Here is a 17275-nt window from a genome sequence, read left to right on the forward strand (position 1 = left end):
GTATTTACAAGATGTGTAGATGTGGCACCTAGGGACATAGTTTAGTGGTAGACTTGGCAGTGTTAGGTTAACTGTTGGACTCAACAATCTTAAAGGTCTTTTCCAACATAAATGATTCTATGATTCTATGGTACTAGTGTATAAATAAGAGGTATATGACTGCAGTGATGGAAAAGGGTTGCTGTCTTTCATTCTTTCCATCCCCTAATTCCCCTTTGCCTCATTTTACTTATCTTCTCTCAGCATTTCCCCTGCATTATTGTTTCAGTTTTGAAAGCGGTGTGCTATAAAAGCTTGCCCCAACTGAAAAGATGCCTGTATACATACAGTGCACAGTGCTACCCTACTATGTTACTGTTAGAGCAGAAAGGAAGAAAGCCTCCTCTTTCTGTGAGACGTAATCTGAGTTCTCCGGACACATGCTGCCAGACAACCCCAAAGATTTTCAGACTTCACCTATAAAGAGTTATTAAAACCAAAGTAAAATAAAAAGGTAACAGCAAGCTTTCCTGCAATAGTCTCAAAAAAAAAAAAACCTCCCCCAAAAACAAAAAAACAAACCCAAGCCCAAATGAAAACATGCAGTATATTGTGCTTGATCAATTCCCCGTTTGTAGATGAGCTCGCACAGATTTAGTGAGTCTCTAATTCAATCCTGGACAACCTGCGACCTCTTTTGGTCAATTAACAAAACGAGCAAGAGGACAAAAGGCTGAAAAGCCTTGGTGCAGTCACCTATCGGGGCATTAAGCAAGGCTGATCTCTCTTCCAACACATCTTTAATTTAATTTCCCGAGGAAAAGCCTCTTATCTACTCTTACACCACACTCTTCACACATAAAAACAGGTATTTTTTGTGCTGCTTTGTATGGTGCCCCTTTCAAGATGATGTCTGAAAGGTATCATTACTGAATAAAGAACAGAGAAAACGAACTGAAAGGTTGATTTTAATTATCTAAAAAGATCTGATTTGTAAAAAGTGCAGTTTTTGAGATTCACAGTATCATGGCCAGTACCTTGAACAACAACATATATACTCCACTCTTCACTTGAATTTAGGCACGTAAACAGCTGATGAGGCAGGCAAGCTTCAGTGTTAATGATGAAGGGGTTGAAAACAGCGCAGTAGTCTGGGTCTTATCATTCCCATGGCACAATATTTGTATAAGCCAGTATCTGTGAGCATTATTGCTTTTGTTTTGCATGAGGAGTGGGCTCCTATGGCTGAAACACCATATATATGTCTATATACACACCTTACCATTCCCTTCTGCATCAGCTCACAGGAGAGCTTCGGAAAAGATGGTTACAAATTTTGGCATTGCCAATTCAGATTTTCTCCATCAAAATTAAGCCAAGTTATCAAGGGGAGAGAAATAAACCAAGCAGAATGGGTGCAGAATTTGTAGTGACTACAAACAGAATGCAAACACATGCATTGTGCAAAATCGATGATGGGTTTTGCTGTTGGGGTTTTGTTTTTGATTTGTTTTTTTTCCCCTAGATTTGCGAGGATGTTGCAATGGAAAGCATTTTCTTATGGATGGAGGGAGAAGTTGTAAGAGTTCAGAAAACACTTTTAAAAAGATAGTTAGGGAAGGCACATCCACGAGCCTGGGGCACCGCATGGACCGAGTCCTGTGCCAGAGAGCAACATCTGTGCAAAAGTGTGCGTGTGTGTGCGCCCATATACGTTTCCCCCCACCTTCCTCGGAAATGCAGCTGTCATGTGAGCTGTAAGCCGGTCCCAAGGTATACCTTGAACCTGCGTGCCTGCGTGTGCGTGTGTGAGCCAAGGCACGCTTCCTTGATGGCCGGGGCTCTCAGTCAGCCCCAAAGCAAACAGGATTGTAGACAGGAGTCCAAAAAAGGGCACTCACCGAGAGCCTTGCTCATGTCTCCTCTCCCGGTGCCAAGGAAACACACACACACACACACACACACACACAGAGCACTTTTTATTGAAACAAAAGGCACACGGCGTGCCCCCTGTCCCAGAGCCGTACCCTTTACAGCTGATTTCTAAGAAATGCCCATAAACCCCCGGCACTGCCGCGCCCCTCCGGCACCGCCCTCCCAGCCCTCCGTGACCGAAATCTGGATTTGGCGAGGACCGGCGCTCCCCGCCACACCGCGCCTCTCCTTATTCATGGCGCGGGGCGGGCAGGCGGCCGCGGCGCTATATAGGGCGGGCCGGCGGCGGAAAAGGACAGATGGGTGCAGAGTGGCGGGGAGCAGGGGCGGATAGCAGGCGGCAAAGAGAATAAAAAGAGGGGAACCTTGCTCTCTTAATTTATTTTTTTTTTCCTCTCTATTTCCCCCCCTCACCTCTGCTCTTTCTCCTTCTTTCTTTTCTGAAGCGTTTTTGGACCAAGTTTTCTTCAGACCGTTTGGGCTTGGCTTTTTAAACTTTTTTTTTTTACAAGGCGTGTTTTTTCTTTTTTTTCCTGAGTGTTGTGTGTGGCAAAAAAAAAAAAAAATAGCGTCAAGCCAAGTGATTCAGGCGCTGTGCAGGGAGGAGGGGAGGAAAGAAAGAAAGAAAAAGTTGCCTTTGCTGCTGTCGAGCTCTTGCTACTTTTATGTGATTGAGGGCAGGCGGCTGAAGAGAGGGTCGGCGTGCTTGTGCCGGCAGCGCAGCTCTCCGGCCTCCCCGCGCTGGTAGGGGTACGAGCGGCGGGCGGCTCCTCTCTCCGCAGCCCCCTCGCAGGCGGCGCGGGCTGCGCGTGCTGCCCCACTCCGCCCGCGGCGGCCGCGCTCCTTCAGGGGTTTTGCCTGTCCCGCTCCCCGGACGGGGGTGCGCGGGGGCGCCTCCCGGCGGCCCCCTTCCGCCGGTTGCCATGGTGCCGCGGGCCGGCGTGCTGTGGGCAGTGGCGGCGGCGGCGCTGGCGCTGCTGGTCCGGCGGACGGCGGCGGCGGCGGCGCTGGCGGGGCCGGTGGTCCGCTGCGAGCCCTGCGACGCGCGGGCGCTGCAGCAGTGCAAGCCCCTGCAGTCCGACTGCGCCGAGCGGGTGCGGGAGCCGGGCTGCGGCTGCTGCCTCACCTGCGCCCTGCGCCCCGGGCAGCCCTGCGGCATCTACACCGAGCGCTGCGGCGCCGGCCTCAGCTGCCAGCCGCGGCAGGAGGAGGCGCGGCCCCTGCAGGCGCTGCTGGAGGGCCGCGGACTCTGCACAAACGCCACGGCTGGCGGGAAGCTGCGGGCCTTTCTTCTGCCGGGACCGCACGCTGCAGGTAAGGGGGCTGCGCCTTGGGACGGGGGGCGAAGAAGCATAAAGCGATCGTATGCATGCGCGCCTCTTTTCTTCTTTGCTGCTTTCCTTTTTTTTTTAAGTTAGAGTAAGTTGCACGCAGCGTTGGGGGGGGCCGTGGGCAGGCTGCTGCGGACCTATTTCTCTGGAAAGGGCCCTCGCCCGCTGCCCGGCGCTGCCTGGCTGCTGCATGTCCGCAGGAGGCTCCTTCGGCAGCCACGTTAGTCGAGGCTGGGATCGTTTTGAAGGAGGGGTGCTTTTCCCAAAGGAAAGGACGATTTACCTCCTCTACCATATTTGTGTATATATTTGTTTTCTTCAGCACCGGTTTTAAGAAGTAACTTCTCGCAAAAGAGGCACTGTTACTCTTTTTAATTAAAAAAAATGGGGTGTGTGGGGAGGGATTGCATGTTCCTTCTGCGGGTGCGTGGGGCTGCCAGGCTGCAGAGCCTGGGTGGAGAGAGGGTGAAATCCTCGCGAATTGTCCCCAGTGTTCCTGGAAAGAGAGTGCGAAAAAACTGGAGAGTGTGGGCTAAGTCCTGCGCTGCAGGGTGGCGGAGGAACATGAAGCGCAGAGAAGAGAAAAAAAAAGTTAAATATTCCTCTGGCCCGGGAAGGTGATTATTCAGAACAAAGCGTTTCCACAGAAGTATTTAAGAGGACGTTGGGTTTTTGCCTGAACTGCAAATAAATTTTTGGGAAAAGGAAGCTTTCCCGTACCTCTTACATGTCTTGTAAATGATACGTTCAGAGAGAGGGTTTTGTTTTGTTTGAAGAGGAAGGGACGGTTGGAAAAAGTTCTGTTAGCATGCACATTTGGAAACTTAAGACAGGGAAACTTGGGATTCAGATCAAGAAAGCACAGTCCCTCTGTGCAAACATTTCATTAAACTGTTTGCTAACCAACAGCAAGTATGTTAACATTTATTTAATAGAAAAGTGTGTTAAAAGGCTTTCCACTGTTTGTGTTTGAAAAAGCCAGGAGTTTTTCTGCAAGGCTGCAGGGACTCTTTGGCTGGCCTCTCCTTAGCTGAGGAAGTGGCACCAGTGCTCCAGTTAACTGGTTGCTATGAGAGTAGGAGATGCCTTATTATACTTATGTGCTGTTTCCAAGCTGTGACAATTTGAATGAGAGTTCAGAAGTACTCACTGAAGTTTTAAATCTCATTGGAACATGGAGCAGCTTCCTTCATCACATGAACTTCGCTCTGCATATTCATCCTTCACATGAACTGGAAACAAAAGGAATGTCTCCTCTGTACTTGAGAATTGGTGCTGTTTAATGGGGGGGTAGTGCTTTTAATGGTGAATGTCAGAGTAGGAGAAAGGGGAGGACAGCTGCACTTTGCTGAATCTTTAATTTTTCAGCCTAAATAGTGAAAATGCCAAGTTCCTATGTCTGCATTCTTGCTGGGGGAGAACTCCGATTTTGAAATCAGTAGGAGCTCTGAGTCCTTAAAAAGTGTGTAGTAGGATCCTTACAGTTCACATTCAAGGAGTGAAGGTTGCAAACCTCGTTGCAAGAAAGAAGTACGCTGAACCTGTGTGACACATAGTACCTGCCTCCTCATGAGGACTGTTCCACTTCAGCTCGAAATCCAACACTCCCTGGTACACACCCTCCCAGAGCAGGCTCACATCATCTGCCTTCACACACAACTAGGTCCTGCATCACGTGCTACACTTTTGGTCATTTCTAGTTTACAGAAATTGCTAGAAATCGGTATGGGGTGGCATGTATTACAGTAGCTTCTTAACAGCAACTGTAGTAGGCCACTGACTTACTTTCCGGTTCTATTTTTTGGGACACTAAAATGTTAAGTAGCAGTGTGCATGTGCAGCCCTTCCAATCCGTTTTTTAAAAGAGAGCAAGTAACTCTCATAGCAGTTTTGTTTCTGTTACAAGGGTATAAAGCTAGCATGGCACCAAGTTTTGTGAAACTTGAGTTAATCAAATACACCTTACAGTTTTAAATGTGGCATTATGACCATTCCAGATTGAAGTGTAAGAAGTGCTATTGAAACATGATCGTCTGTCTAAACTGAATGGGCCAGTCTGGGATTGTTTAATGCACATTAAGAATATATTCTACTTATTTTTGGTAGAGGAAGCAAACTAATGAACTGGACTGATTTCAGAGAAACAAAACGTAGTAGGCACAGTATTTGGGAGATTCAGGTTTATCACATTTCATTGTTTTATTTCTTGCAAACTTCATTGAGAATGTGGAGAAAAAAAATACCACTGTTTCAAAACAGGACATTAAACCACCAAAAATATGTTCAAATACCACTGAGAGTCTAAGTTAAACCCACAAAAGCCAGGAAATTTAGACTTAAGACTTAAACTTCCTTAATCCATTTGCACCAGGAGTTGGATTTTCCTGGTCAATGTTGTCCATTGCCAGCAGTGGCTACACAAAAACCACCAGTATTAAGATGTTAACTCAGATCCTTCCTACTCCTTGTGTTCCTTCCCTGTTCCTGTGTATTGGCAGTGCCACTGTACTGCCTGTGTTGAAACATTTAGTCAATGGGCTATGTGAACATGGGCTTTCAGGTTTAGCACTGAATTTCTTGGCTTTTGTGGTTTTTCAGTGAGCCATCAAGTACAATTTTAATACAGATTTTGCAGATGTTCTTTGCACATCAGTTACTGTTGTGCATTCCCAATATGATTGCCTTAAAAAAAACAAAAAAACAAAAAAAAAGTGGCCAGCAGCCAAGGCAGCAACTAGAGGGACTTAGCTACTTAGCTGATAGGAATATCCGAACCTGAAAAATTCCCGGCACAAAATGCAGCCAGTTACACTTACACTGCAGGAGCCTCCTAAGAGGGAGAAATGCAGTGTAGACAAATACCTCGGAAGGTACAGGAACACTGGGCTTATGCAGTATTGTGGAAAAATGTGCTGCTTCTGTATTTTTGTGGGTGGTAGTTTAAAGAGAAAATATTTTTGAAGCTTGTAATAAAAGCAAATGTTTGTTTTTTGACACCGTTACAGAATGAATGGCATTTTTTGTCTATTACCTTTACAAGATATTTTGTACACCTAGAAATGTTTCTGATTTTAATGGAGTGAAATAGAATTTAATTTTTTAATAGAATGAAAATGCTATTTTTTTCTTTCCTGTTCTGTATGTTGAATAAAATTAAGAAAAAAGTTAGCTATCCTGGCTTTTTAAAACTCAAACAGTGGAAAGCCTTTTGACACACTTTTCTGTTAAATAAATGCTAAAATAGCTAACTAGAACCATGAAACTCAAACATGGTAGAATTTATTGTATTAACGCCTCTGGAAAAAAAAAAAATTACTTTCCTGGGGAAGACAAAGAGTCACACTAGAGCCCATAAATTACCCAAGCCAGCCGCGTTTAACTGAAGTGGATTAAATCAGCCGTGGGCCGGCAGTGTCGAGGGAAGGCTCCGCGTCCCCGGCGCCAGTGGGGCTGCTGCGGGCTCCCGCTCCGCCGCCGGCGCAGACCTGCCCCCTCCTGCCGGCGGGCGAAACTGCAGCGGACACCGAGGGGTGAGAAACCGGGCTGGTGGTGGCGTGCAGCGAAGGGGAGGTAGCTAGTTTTCAGGTCTTGGGCAGCCGGCACGGCTGGGCAGTGCAGTGGGGTACCTTGCGAGGCTGCCGGGAGCAAGAGGATGCTTCAGGTACAAAAGTCATCGCTTGGCAACAGAGGTGCTGATGCATGCAGAATGATAAGTTGTTCATCTTTTTATAATTGCTATTTTGTAAAGGAAAATGAAACACATAGACTACTCTAGTGGCCTGTTGCCCTTCCAGACACAGTTGGCAGTTGATTAACATTGTTTCTTCACTGCATTTGTTCTTCTCAAAGGAAATTCCAGTGATTCAGAAGAGGAAGACCGGAGTACCAGCAGCATAGAAAATCAGGCCATCCCAAACTCTCACAGGGTACCAGATTCCAAATTGCATTCACCGCACATCAAAATAGATATCATCAGGAAAGTGCAAGCCAAAAATACGCAGCGCTATAAAGTGGAATATGATTCGCAGAGCACAGATACACTGAATTTCTCTTCTGAATCCAAACAAGAGACTGAATATGTAAGTAGATTTGTGAATGGAAAGGCATTTCCTAGCGAGTATTCGCGTGCATGTATATGTATATGCATGTTGTGAATATGACAAGATAAATAAATAAACAAACTAACTAACTGAATGGTGGTAATTGTTGTAGCCATGTAGGGCATTCTGTTGTTTGACTGGTAGGTGAAACTGTTGGATCTGCAAGTGCAGACAATCAGCAGACCAAGGAGATCATGTTTGGAAAACACAGAGGCCTAACACAATAACATTTACATTGATACAAGTATGGTTTTCACTAAGTTGTTTCTTAGAGATCAAAAGTTCTTGTTCCTCCCAGTAATTATCATACTTTTGTGTGAGTGGACTTGGGACAGGTTTGATAGTGTCATCATTAAATTTGGTTGCAAACAGCATTATTGGATTGCAATAATGGTAAAAAAGATGTTTCAGAGTCAGTGTAGTGACACTGTGTTCACACTCCATGGTGCAAATCAAGGGAGATAAACTTAGGCTAGGTTGAAGGATTAGGATCTTGACTGATCAGTTATTGTTTGTATGACATGCTGAATACTGCCTCCACTTCCAGTCGTTGTTTGCTGCCACTGCCTAAATGCAAAGGTTCATGGACACACAACTTGCCATTGCTTCCTACTGACTGTGCCCAATGGATTTGTAGGGCAGCCAGAGTGTGGTGGATCTGAGGGAAGAATAATTCCTCTTCCTGGACATCCTGGCTGATATCCTGGTGGTTATCCATGTGCCTGTTCCAGATGGCCTAAAAACTATGTCTGGATGTACTCTGGCATTTCAAAACAGTCGTTGTGAAACCAGAAGTGGCTTCCCATCTGCAAAAGAAGGTTTTGAAACCTGTATGAGGTGAAAAGTTGTGTCTGAAGAGAGTGTGGCCTCAAAGTTAACACAGCAAGCTGCATGTTTAGTTTGTCACTGATGTCCAGCCACCTAGTAAAAACACTTCAGTATCTTCCAGCATGTCCTCCTCCCAAAAACATGAAGTAAACTGCCTACAGTAAAAGAATGAGTTTTGATAGTTCTGAGGAAATAAGGTCCTGGTCTTAACTAGGATGAACATGTCACTTACATGGTAGTTGGGCCCCATGAGCAAAGCCACAACGACTTACCAAGGTTGCTGGTGTCTGTAAGAAGCAGCAATAAGTCCATATAGGACAGGTACCTTTGTCAGCAAAGGCCATTCTAGCTGTGTCTGCATGTTAGCTTTTGATATTTATCTCTGTGACTTTGGAAGCCTGCTTCAAAATAATAATTAGAAAAAAGCTGTTGATCTTTTTGTAGGCCTAACTTAAGACCAAATCTTTGAGCATGTGGGATTTGTAGTCAGCATGTCTGAGCAGTTTCAGTTTTTAAGGAACTGCCAATAAAAGCAACAATTAAAAGCATGTATTTCGAGCTTGTGAGATTGATACTGAAAGAAAACATATGAAAGCAGCAAGGAGGGTCTTTGCTAACCAAAAAATCAATTTTAAACTCCAGTAGAACTGTGGAGTCTGTGTGCTTTCTTCAGGACATGGTTTAGGGGACATGGTGGTGCTGGATTAATGGTTGGACTTGATGATCTTAAAGGTCCTTTCCAACCTAGTGATTCTGTGATTCTGTGCTTTCAGACACTCACATGAAAGGCACTTTACATGAACAAAATAATATTACCACTTGAAAGTATAAATGTCATTACTTCACTAATTAAAAATTGTACCAAATGAGTCTTTGTGTTGATACAACAACGTAAGTGTTTTAAACCCATGCAGCAGTGCAAAAGAATTTTTTTGGGTCTCCGCTGAAGCAGTGGGCTGGTGGACCGAGTCAGTAATGTGCCCAGACAGGAGTGTAGCTAATTAGCACAGTTCCACTATGGACATTGACTGCCTTCTTGGCCTCTGGCAAAACGTGAAGTCCTCCGCTCCTGGTTTTCAGCTTTCAAAGTGGGGCTTGTAATTCTTTACTCCCTACCCTGAAGGGCTGCAGTGAGAAATAATTAGTTGGTGTTTGAGACATGCTCTTAAAAGTGCTTCTGGAAGTTCTTTTTGGCTCGTTGTCCTAGAGCTAATCCTCACTACATTGTTGTCAGCCTTTTGCAGATGGAGAAGGTGAAGCAAAAAGTGACATACTTGTCTAATGAGAATGTTGTGTGCAACCATTCCTTTACATGGCTTCATCCATTTGGTCCAGTTGAAATAGGGAATTGTTGTCCAAAGTTCCAGTATTTTTATATATACATACACATTATGTCAAACTACTGTTTTTTAATTAAATCCATTCCATTCAAGCTTTCAAATCCAGCAGAATCACAAAAATCAAATGGCATTAGGGAAAATCTACCCAAGTGATGCATTTCCAGTTGCCTACCTTTTTCTTTTGAGAGTTGGGGTTGTTCAGCCTGGAGGAGAGAAGGCTGTTAGGAGACCTTATTGCAGCCTTCCAGTACCTGAAGGGGGCCTACCAGAAAGCTGGAGAGGGACTTTTTACAAGGGCATGCAGCAATAGGGCAAGGGGTAATGGCTGAAAGAGGGTAGATTTAGATGAGATAGAAGGAAGAAATTCTTCACTATGAGGGTGGTGAGGCACTGGAGTAAGTTGCCAAAAGAAATTGTGGATGCCCCGTCCCTGGAAGTGTTCAAGGCCGGGTTGCATGGGGCTTTGAGCAACCTGGTCTAGTGGAAGGTGTCCCTGCCCATGGCAGGTGGGGTGGAACTAGATGATCTTTAAGGTCTCTTCCAACCCAAACCATTCTATGATTCTTTTCCCACTTGGTACAAGGCCAGTTTTTCTAAACCCAAATTATGTTATATATGATTGCTTTACGTACTGGTTAAGCCTTCCTGTAGGTATATGTGGCTGTGATTTCCACTGGAAGTGCCAGTCTGTGCCTCGGCATGGCATAGGCCCTTCAGTGTTTAGAAATCTGTTTGTCCTGAATGAAGCAGAAAGTCATAATTTTATCTGTGAATTGTCTATCTTTCGACATATCCAGCATCCCTTTGTTTTAATGGCTTTGTTTGGGTTTATGCTTCTTGCCCTTTAAAGATTTATTAACTCTTGTGTGAAAGACAGCATTTGTGAATGAAGTTTCATCTGTGTTTTCTAACAGGGTCCCTGTCGTAGAGAAATGGAAGACACTTTAAACCACCTAAAGATCCTGAATGTCTTGAGTCCCAGGGGTTTTCATATTCCAAATTGTGACAAGAAGGGTTTCTACAAGAAAAAGCAAGTAAGTATGGAGTCTTGATCATTTCAATGAATGCACTTCACCTTTTCTGAATCTTTGCTGAAGGATCCTGCCAGCAGGGTGCATTACGTATCATTTTGCAGAGGAACTAGTTAATTACCAGTTTTGGGACCTGACCTGATAGTGCTGAACCTTGTCAAGTGGGGACAGTGTTTATATTTTCTGTTGGTCATGACAACAGATTCATTAGAGAATCTTCATACCTAATCACACATGCGTTGGCTGGTGTCCTAGGTACTAATGCCCTTTGGTTTAAAAAAAGCAGTGTCTCTGTAATAACCCACAGAGCTAAATATTGCAGTCACCATATGACTGTAATAGATCAACGCTTTGAATTGTAAATAGCTGCTTGAGAGTTCCTAGAAGAACTGCACTGGATCATATTACAAAAAGCAACTTGAGAAAGACATATATCTGTCCTTTATGTGCTACACAGATCACTTCCAAAATCCAGGTCATGTTATCATGAAAGTGATACATCTAATAGTTACTCTGCAGCAAGGATGGCTTCTCAGCCTTCTTTGGTTCTGGGGTGGTGACCTTTCTTGACAAATGCAGACCTAAACTGCAGGTATTTATGCTTTTTTTGCGTTGGGTTGAGCTACGGCAGCATTCTCCATTCAGTGCTGCCCTTGAAGCTCATTCAGGAACTTGGGGAAGTGCAAGACGTTCCAGGTTCCTTGCTTGGTGGGCACCCCATCTAATTCCAGTGTTTAGTTAGTGACCTGCCTCCAAATGTGCTTCTTGGTATAATTCCAAAATTTCCTGCATTCAAAAGTTTCTTTAAGATTTTCCTCAAGGCAAACCTTCTGTAAGGCCAGATTTTGTTTGTGGACCCTCTTGTCTCTCCCATTTGGGTTTACACAAGTCAGCCTCTTTCTCTGGTAACTAAAGGAGCGGCTGACTCTGTTACTAGCTAATGCAGTTCATTGATTGGAAGTGAGAGGCCAACCTCTGACCAGGCAACCTTATTTTAGGAATGATATCGCTCCATTTTTTGGCTTCCAGCTTCCTTAGAAATAGTCTTTCCCTTTCGGGTATTCCCTGGAGCTCTGCGTTAAGCTGGCAGTGTCAGGTGGGGTGTCTGCAGTAAGGGCGAAGTTTCCAGCCTTCCCTTCTGCCATCAGCCCAGCACTGACTACACACTACACTGTTTGACCTTCAGTGTATGCTGCTGAGCTTGTCTACATTCCCCAGCTTTTCCCAAGCAGGTGGTAGCAACTCCCGAGCAAGGACGGTTTCTTTTTGTCGTCTGGAGTTCTGAGAAGCCTGTGTCATTCATGTCCTGCTACGTGTAACCTAGGAGAGAGCAATGCTCACACCTCCGTCTGCATTTGTTCAGAAAATAGGTCCGACTGCTATGTGGAGTGCGGCTAGGACTGTGTTTTGTGCCTGTGACATAAAAGCATTTGCTTAGCTGCTCCAGAACAGTACATCATTTAACTGCATTCGAGGCACGCAAGCGTACTGTAGGCCCTTTCCTTCTCTAGGTATTACAGAAGACCACAGATTGGTATTTACTTTGTTCAATAGATCTTCCTTCCATCTGTCTTCAGACTCTGAGGTTTTTGCTTTGTCAGCAAAGAGGTGTTGGTTTGCACACAGTCTCTGGCACGTGTATGTAGTAAATCAGATCCACAGTAAGCACATATTGGAGTGCCTTACTTTAAAGGATGACTACACTTTAAAGTGCAGTCGTAGTTCTGCCACTGAGGCAGAAAAAAAGGAAATGTGGAGGAAAAAAATAGGAAAGACATAAAATATATTTACTTAGTCTTTGTTCCTAGAAGTTGATTTACAATAAGGTGTTGGTACAGAGCAAAGACACACTTCTGCCCTCTGTGTAGTGTTCGTGCTGCCTGAAGACTTTCAAACTGCCTTAGGAAAGGTTCCTGCGCTATGTGCAATAGCCAGTCCGGACAGCTGACATAGAGGACGAAGGGATGCTTTCATAGCTGGCCAGCCTTATCAAGCGCCATGCCAATCTACACAAGTCCCAGTAGTTTTAATTGTAGCTTGAGACAGCTCAGGATCCTGTACAAGACGCCTGCACATGGAGCCCCTGTGAGTAAACATTCTACATGAAATGCATCCAGAGTGCATGTCCTGTAAATGAACCTCAATCAACCCTGGGAACACAGGCCTTCACAGGTGGGGCTTACAGAGGCAGGCTGCTTCTCACATGAACAAAATACAAACCGAAAGTAATGTTTGCAACAATTTGAGTTGTCCTTGTAGAATTAACTCCTAGAAAAAAGCAGCACTTTGAGAAGTGAGTAAGTCTTATCCAGACTTAATTCACTGTCTGCAAGGCAATGTGACAATTGTGTTTGGTTGGTTTTTGCAGCATCAACATGTAGGTGTGATATTTTAGGCACTGTGAGCAGGTGTCTAATCTCTTTAACAGAATGCTAGGCTATTTTACTAATTTCCTTCATTGCTATTATTAGCAGCATTCAATCTGTAATTCAATTATATTCTGTTGTGACAACAAAATTCATAATAATAATAATAGGTTAGGAAATGGACAGCAAATCCATCAAAAAATTAGTGTGAGCTAATTTAATTCTGGAAACAGCTGCCAAAACCACTGCTTAGGATGATAATATGGTTAGGTGTGTGATGGTAGTAATCTAATAAATTATCACCACTCTGAAAACCACTAGAACTCATTCAGAAGGCACTTCATATGTTATGAACATATTCTGCCTTCCTGGTCACCTCTTCCCATCAAGTTGAAAGCAGTTATTTTTCAAGACATTTGTCAGTATTTAGAAATTGAGTTTTCAGGAACAACCATCGGGAGTAATCTTCATATGTGAAACAATTTTAAGAACATAAATTTATCTGTCAAGGTATAACATGAAAAGAATTTCACACCTTGTGTATATATAAACTTTTTAAAAATCACACCTATTAAAATTCAGACTTCTTTGTCTTAATAAATCACACATGCAAGGTTGTACTACTCAACTGTGGTATACAGGCATATTTATGTGGAATAGCTTGATACAGGCACGTTTCTGCCTCAAGCATGGAAAAAAAGGTTTTGATGAAATTAGAATTATTATATGGGGCAATTCTAGTAATTGCCCCATATTTGTATGCTGGAGCCAGATACTCACCTAAATGTGAGCTGGCATCGTTCCACTGAAAACAGAGCTGGGCTTGGCAGGAGCCAAAACGGCCCGAGGTATATGTCAATGTTGTCTGCAGTCTGTTCCAGGAGACCACAAGTTGTAGCTCCACAGAGACCTCTGGGCTGACCAGGAATTCAATGGGATACCATATGCTCTGCTATGCTTCACGAATGCCTCTGCGGCACTTCTTTGTGGAAGGGAGAGGGGCAGGTGGCATGGAAGCTGGCAGCTGGTGTTTCTATCAGAAGTAATTATTGGCTCCACCGCTTGGGCAGTTTTCCAGCTTTTTGGACTTCTGAAGTCATACAGAAGAGCTGGGCAGAGACTTGAAATGTATGTGGAGTACAAAATTCAGAAGAGCAGAATTTCCGCCCCCCCATATGAACTGTCCACCGCTTCTGTGGGGAATGCAAGCTAGCTGCTTCAGGATAAAAGCATCACTTTTGAATCAGAATTGCTTTACTATTGACAGTGTGGCTGAGCAGGTAATACAAAATCGCAGATTGGAAAAGGTAAATTGTTTCCTCACGGAGTGTTATTTCAGCTGTAGAATGATCTAAGTGTTTCGTTTTCCAAATGGGCTGTCTAGAAAAAATAAAAAAAATATTAGTAGTAGGGAAGGTGTTCCTGCAGATTAACTTCATATTGTAGTTAATTCCAAAAATTGGTTATGCAACTGTAAAAAGCAATTAGAACTTCCAACAGCATGAGATAACTTTAATTGATCATTTGTTTTGAGAGTGATGCAAGCCTATGAATCAGCGAGAGTTGTGCAATGTACTTCATATAGTACTTCTAAAAGGGGAGGCAGTGTTACTATTATTAGCAAAACTGTAGTTTCATTGCTGGAGCAGCAGGCTGGCAGCCAAAAGCCCTGTGCTCTAATCTGGGCACCATCTGTGCCTGTTCTCCTGGGAAAAACAACTCAAGAACTGTTGCCTCAGTTTCCTTTTCTGTAAAATTTAAGTTGTGCAAAGGCTGTTGTTTATTAATCTCTCAGTTTTGAGCATGAACAATTTAAGTCACTAAATGTTAATACCACTTAAGCTAGAGTCCAGTCCAGTTGCCACGAAAATTGAAGGAAAATTTCCCACTGATGTTGGTGGACTTTGAGCAGCCATTCACGGAAATCCTGGAGAATACGTGCAAGCCTTAGTCAGGCTTTCGAGACAATATATGCTTGTAAAACTTATGTTTAAAGTTTTAGTACAGAAAACCAGTTGAACGGGTAACTAGAACTCAAATGCAGCTAACCACATAGTTTAACAAATTATTGATGTAGCTGTTCTCTCAGTAGGTTTGAACATTTTCACCCTCTACTAAAATAAGCTGATATGTACTTTAAGCTTGATATTGTCATCCTGCTGCCATCCATTTGCATAGGGCTAATGCAGAAGCACCGCAAATTCAGAAAAGGGAAGGCATTGTATTATTTCTGCGTTGGGCTCTTTACTCAAAAATGTATCACAAGGGTAGATTAATTTGCAATTATGGTGATTAACATTACTTCATTTACTCTAAAATAAACAAGAGAGAAACTTGTTCAGAAATTTGTGTCTAATGTGTGATCTGCTCCCATCTCTCTTTCACGTTCCTGGTGAGGACTGTCTACTGTACTTCATGCTGCCACAAATTAGTTGGCTCAGGGGCTAATCTGCTGGTGCAGGCTGTCCCAGGAGTGACCCATATTCACATTCTGTCCAAAATACCACCCTTTTGCCTGAGGTCCTAAACTAGATGTGGAAAGGGTTGGGCAGCATGTGAAGCCCAACACTTGCTTGATGTTTCCTTGTGTACCTACACATGGGAAGGACACTTAGCTTTGTGAGCCGTTGCCATATCCACATGGGAGATGGGGACATGCCTGTTAGACTCTGGAGAACAAACTGTTGAGCAGTAGTGGCAAAGTTTGCCTGACTTGTACCAGCCTGAGCTTCTACAATACTTGAACTGCTGTGAGTGTGATCTCAGAGGTAGCATTTGCTCTGCTTGCATGATAGCCTTTACAGTGCTGAGAGCCTTAAGCGGCTTCAGTGTAGCCTATCTTCTCTCATGTTGGTGATGCAACAGATGAAACCTCAGTCTTAGATAAGCTAGGTATATTTGTGTTACCACATTTGTGTCACCACTTCCTTTGTATGTCCATCTTGACTAAACAGCCACCTTTTAGCAATTGTAGTGAATCCTGTATCACCAAATCTCACAACTTGAGCTGACATGGAGGCTATGTCTTGGCAATGAGGTTGACCATGGCAAACCTAGTGAGAAAATCTGTATCCTGGAGACGCATGTCTTCCAAGTGGGTGAAAACCTTGCAGGATCCCAGAGGTTCACAGCATGTAACTGTGTCCAGGATTGCATACTGAATACAACCTGCATCAAGTCTTTAGTCTAGTTTTTACCATTCTTGGTTCCTTAGGGAGAGCATTACTTAATACAGACTAGACTTTATAATGCATTTTTACTACATTACTGTTTCTAAAGAAGTTCAGTGTCATTGCCTGTCTAGTGGTAGTTTTGGGTTGGTCAGCATTGCTGACAAATTCCACCAGGCAACTTCTAAATTGACGTAGATTATAGACTGATACATAAGCAATCTTATTTATAGGAAAATATACAAAGTTTTAGTACACCTAGCAGTTGTTGAAGTGATGACTCCATTACAGAAGGATTATGTATCTGTTAATAAATGTCAGCTACAGTATTGAAATTCCTCCAGCAAACAGATGCAAGCCAAGGGTGTTTATTACTGCAATGGCTGTCTTTGCCAGACCCGCGCTTTAGCGTAGAACAGATCTGTTAACTTTCTTTTCCACACATGGGTCCCAGTCATCAGCCTGTACTGTTGTAAGTAGTCCTGATGTTCAAAGGGGGCAGCTGTGCTGCCTAATATAATAAGGAGTAGTTCATAAGGCTATTTTCTGGTAGTTCTCAGAGCAGTTTTATTATGAAGTAATTAGACCCAAAGGGGTTGACAGGCAGAGGAGATAAGCTTTTATTGTAATACTTTGTAGTGGTAATAAATACTCTGTTTGATTCTGTCAGATATGGCCAGGATATGGAAGTGCAGCTATCAAATGAATAGGAGTCCCTGCTATGTAACACGATCAGTAGAGAAAACAAAAATCATGCTAAATGGGTGTTTTATTCTGTTTCAGTGTCGACCATCCAAAGGCCGAAAGAGAGGTTACTGCTGGTGCGTTGATAAATACGGACAGCCGCTTCCCGGGTATGATGGGAAGGGAAAAGGAGATGTCCACTGCTACAACTTGGAAAGTAAATGAGGGCTGAGTGCCAGCTCTTCTGTCATCTGTGCTTGGCCGCTGGACCTCGCAGAGACCTCGGAGGGGCTGGGCAAACGCTGTGGACTGCATTGCGCGTGGAGTAATGAGCTCTGCCTCCTGCAGTGGGTGGGGGATTGCAGCCTCTGCAGACGCGGCGGCAGCTGCACCCCACCACCGACACGCTCTGGGCTCCCTGTGGGGACGTGTAGGGAGCTCTGAATTCCCACGTAAACCTGCACTATTGATACCCAGAGGGAGAGAAAAACAAAAGGCACTTCAGAATGGA

General features: G+C 44.0%; 1 protein-coding gene across 1 annotated transcript; it reads left to right on the forward strand.

Annotated features, from left to right (window-relative positions):
- Window positions 1-1945: 1945 nt before the first annotated feature.
- IGFBP3 (insulin like growth factor binding protein 3) lies at window positions 1946-16989 on the forward strand (the record flags this gene model as incomplete). The annotated part of the gene is made up of 4 exons (XM_081996383.1): window positions 1946-3228; window positions 7095-7324; window positions 10428-10547; window positions 16864-16989. The coding sequence occupies exons 1-4, from the start codon at window positions 2838-2840 to the stop codon at window positions 16987-16989; spliced, it is 867 nt and encodes a 288-aa protein (XP_081852509.1). The 5' UTR covers window positions 1946-2837.
- Window positions 16990-17275: the final 286 nt, after the last annotated feature.

Source organism: Phaethon aethereus, assembly GCF_964289735.1.
Source record: "Phaethon aethereus genome assembly, chromosome: 2".
Taxonomy (NCBI): domain Eukaryota; kingdom Metazoa; phylum Chordata; class Aves; order Phaethontiformes; family Phaethontidae; genus Phaethon; species Phaethon aethereus.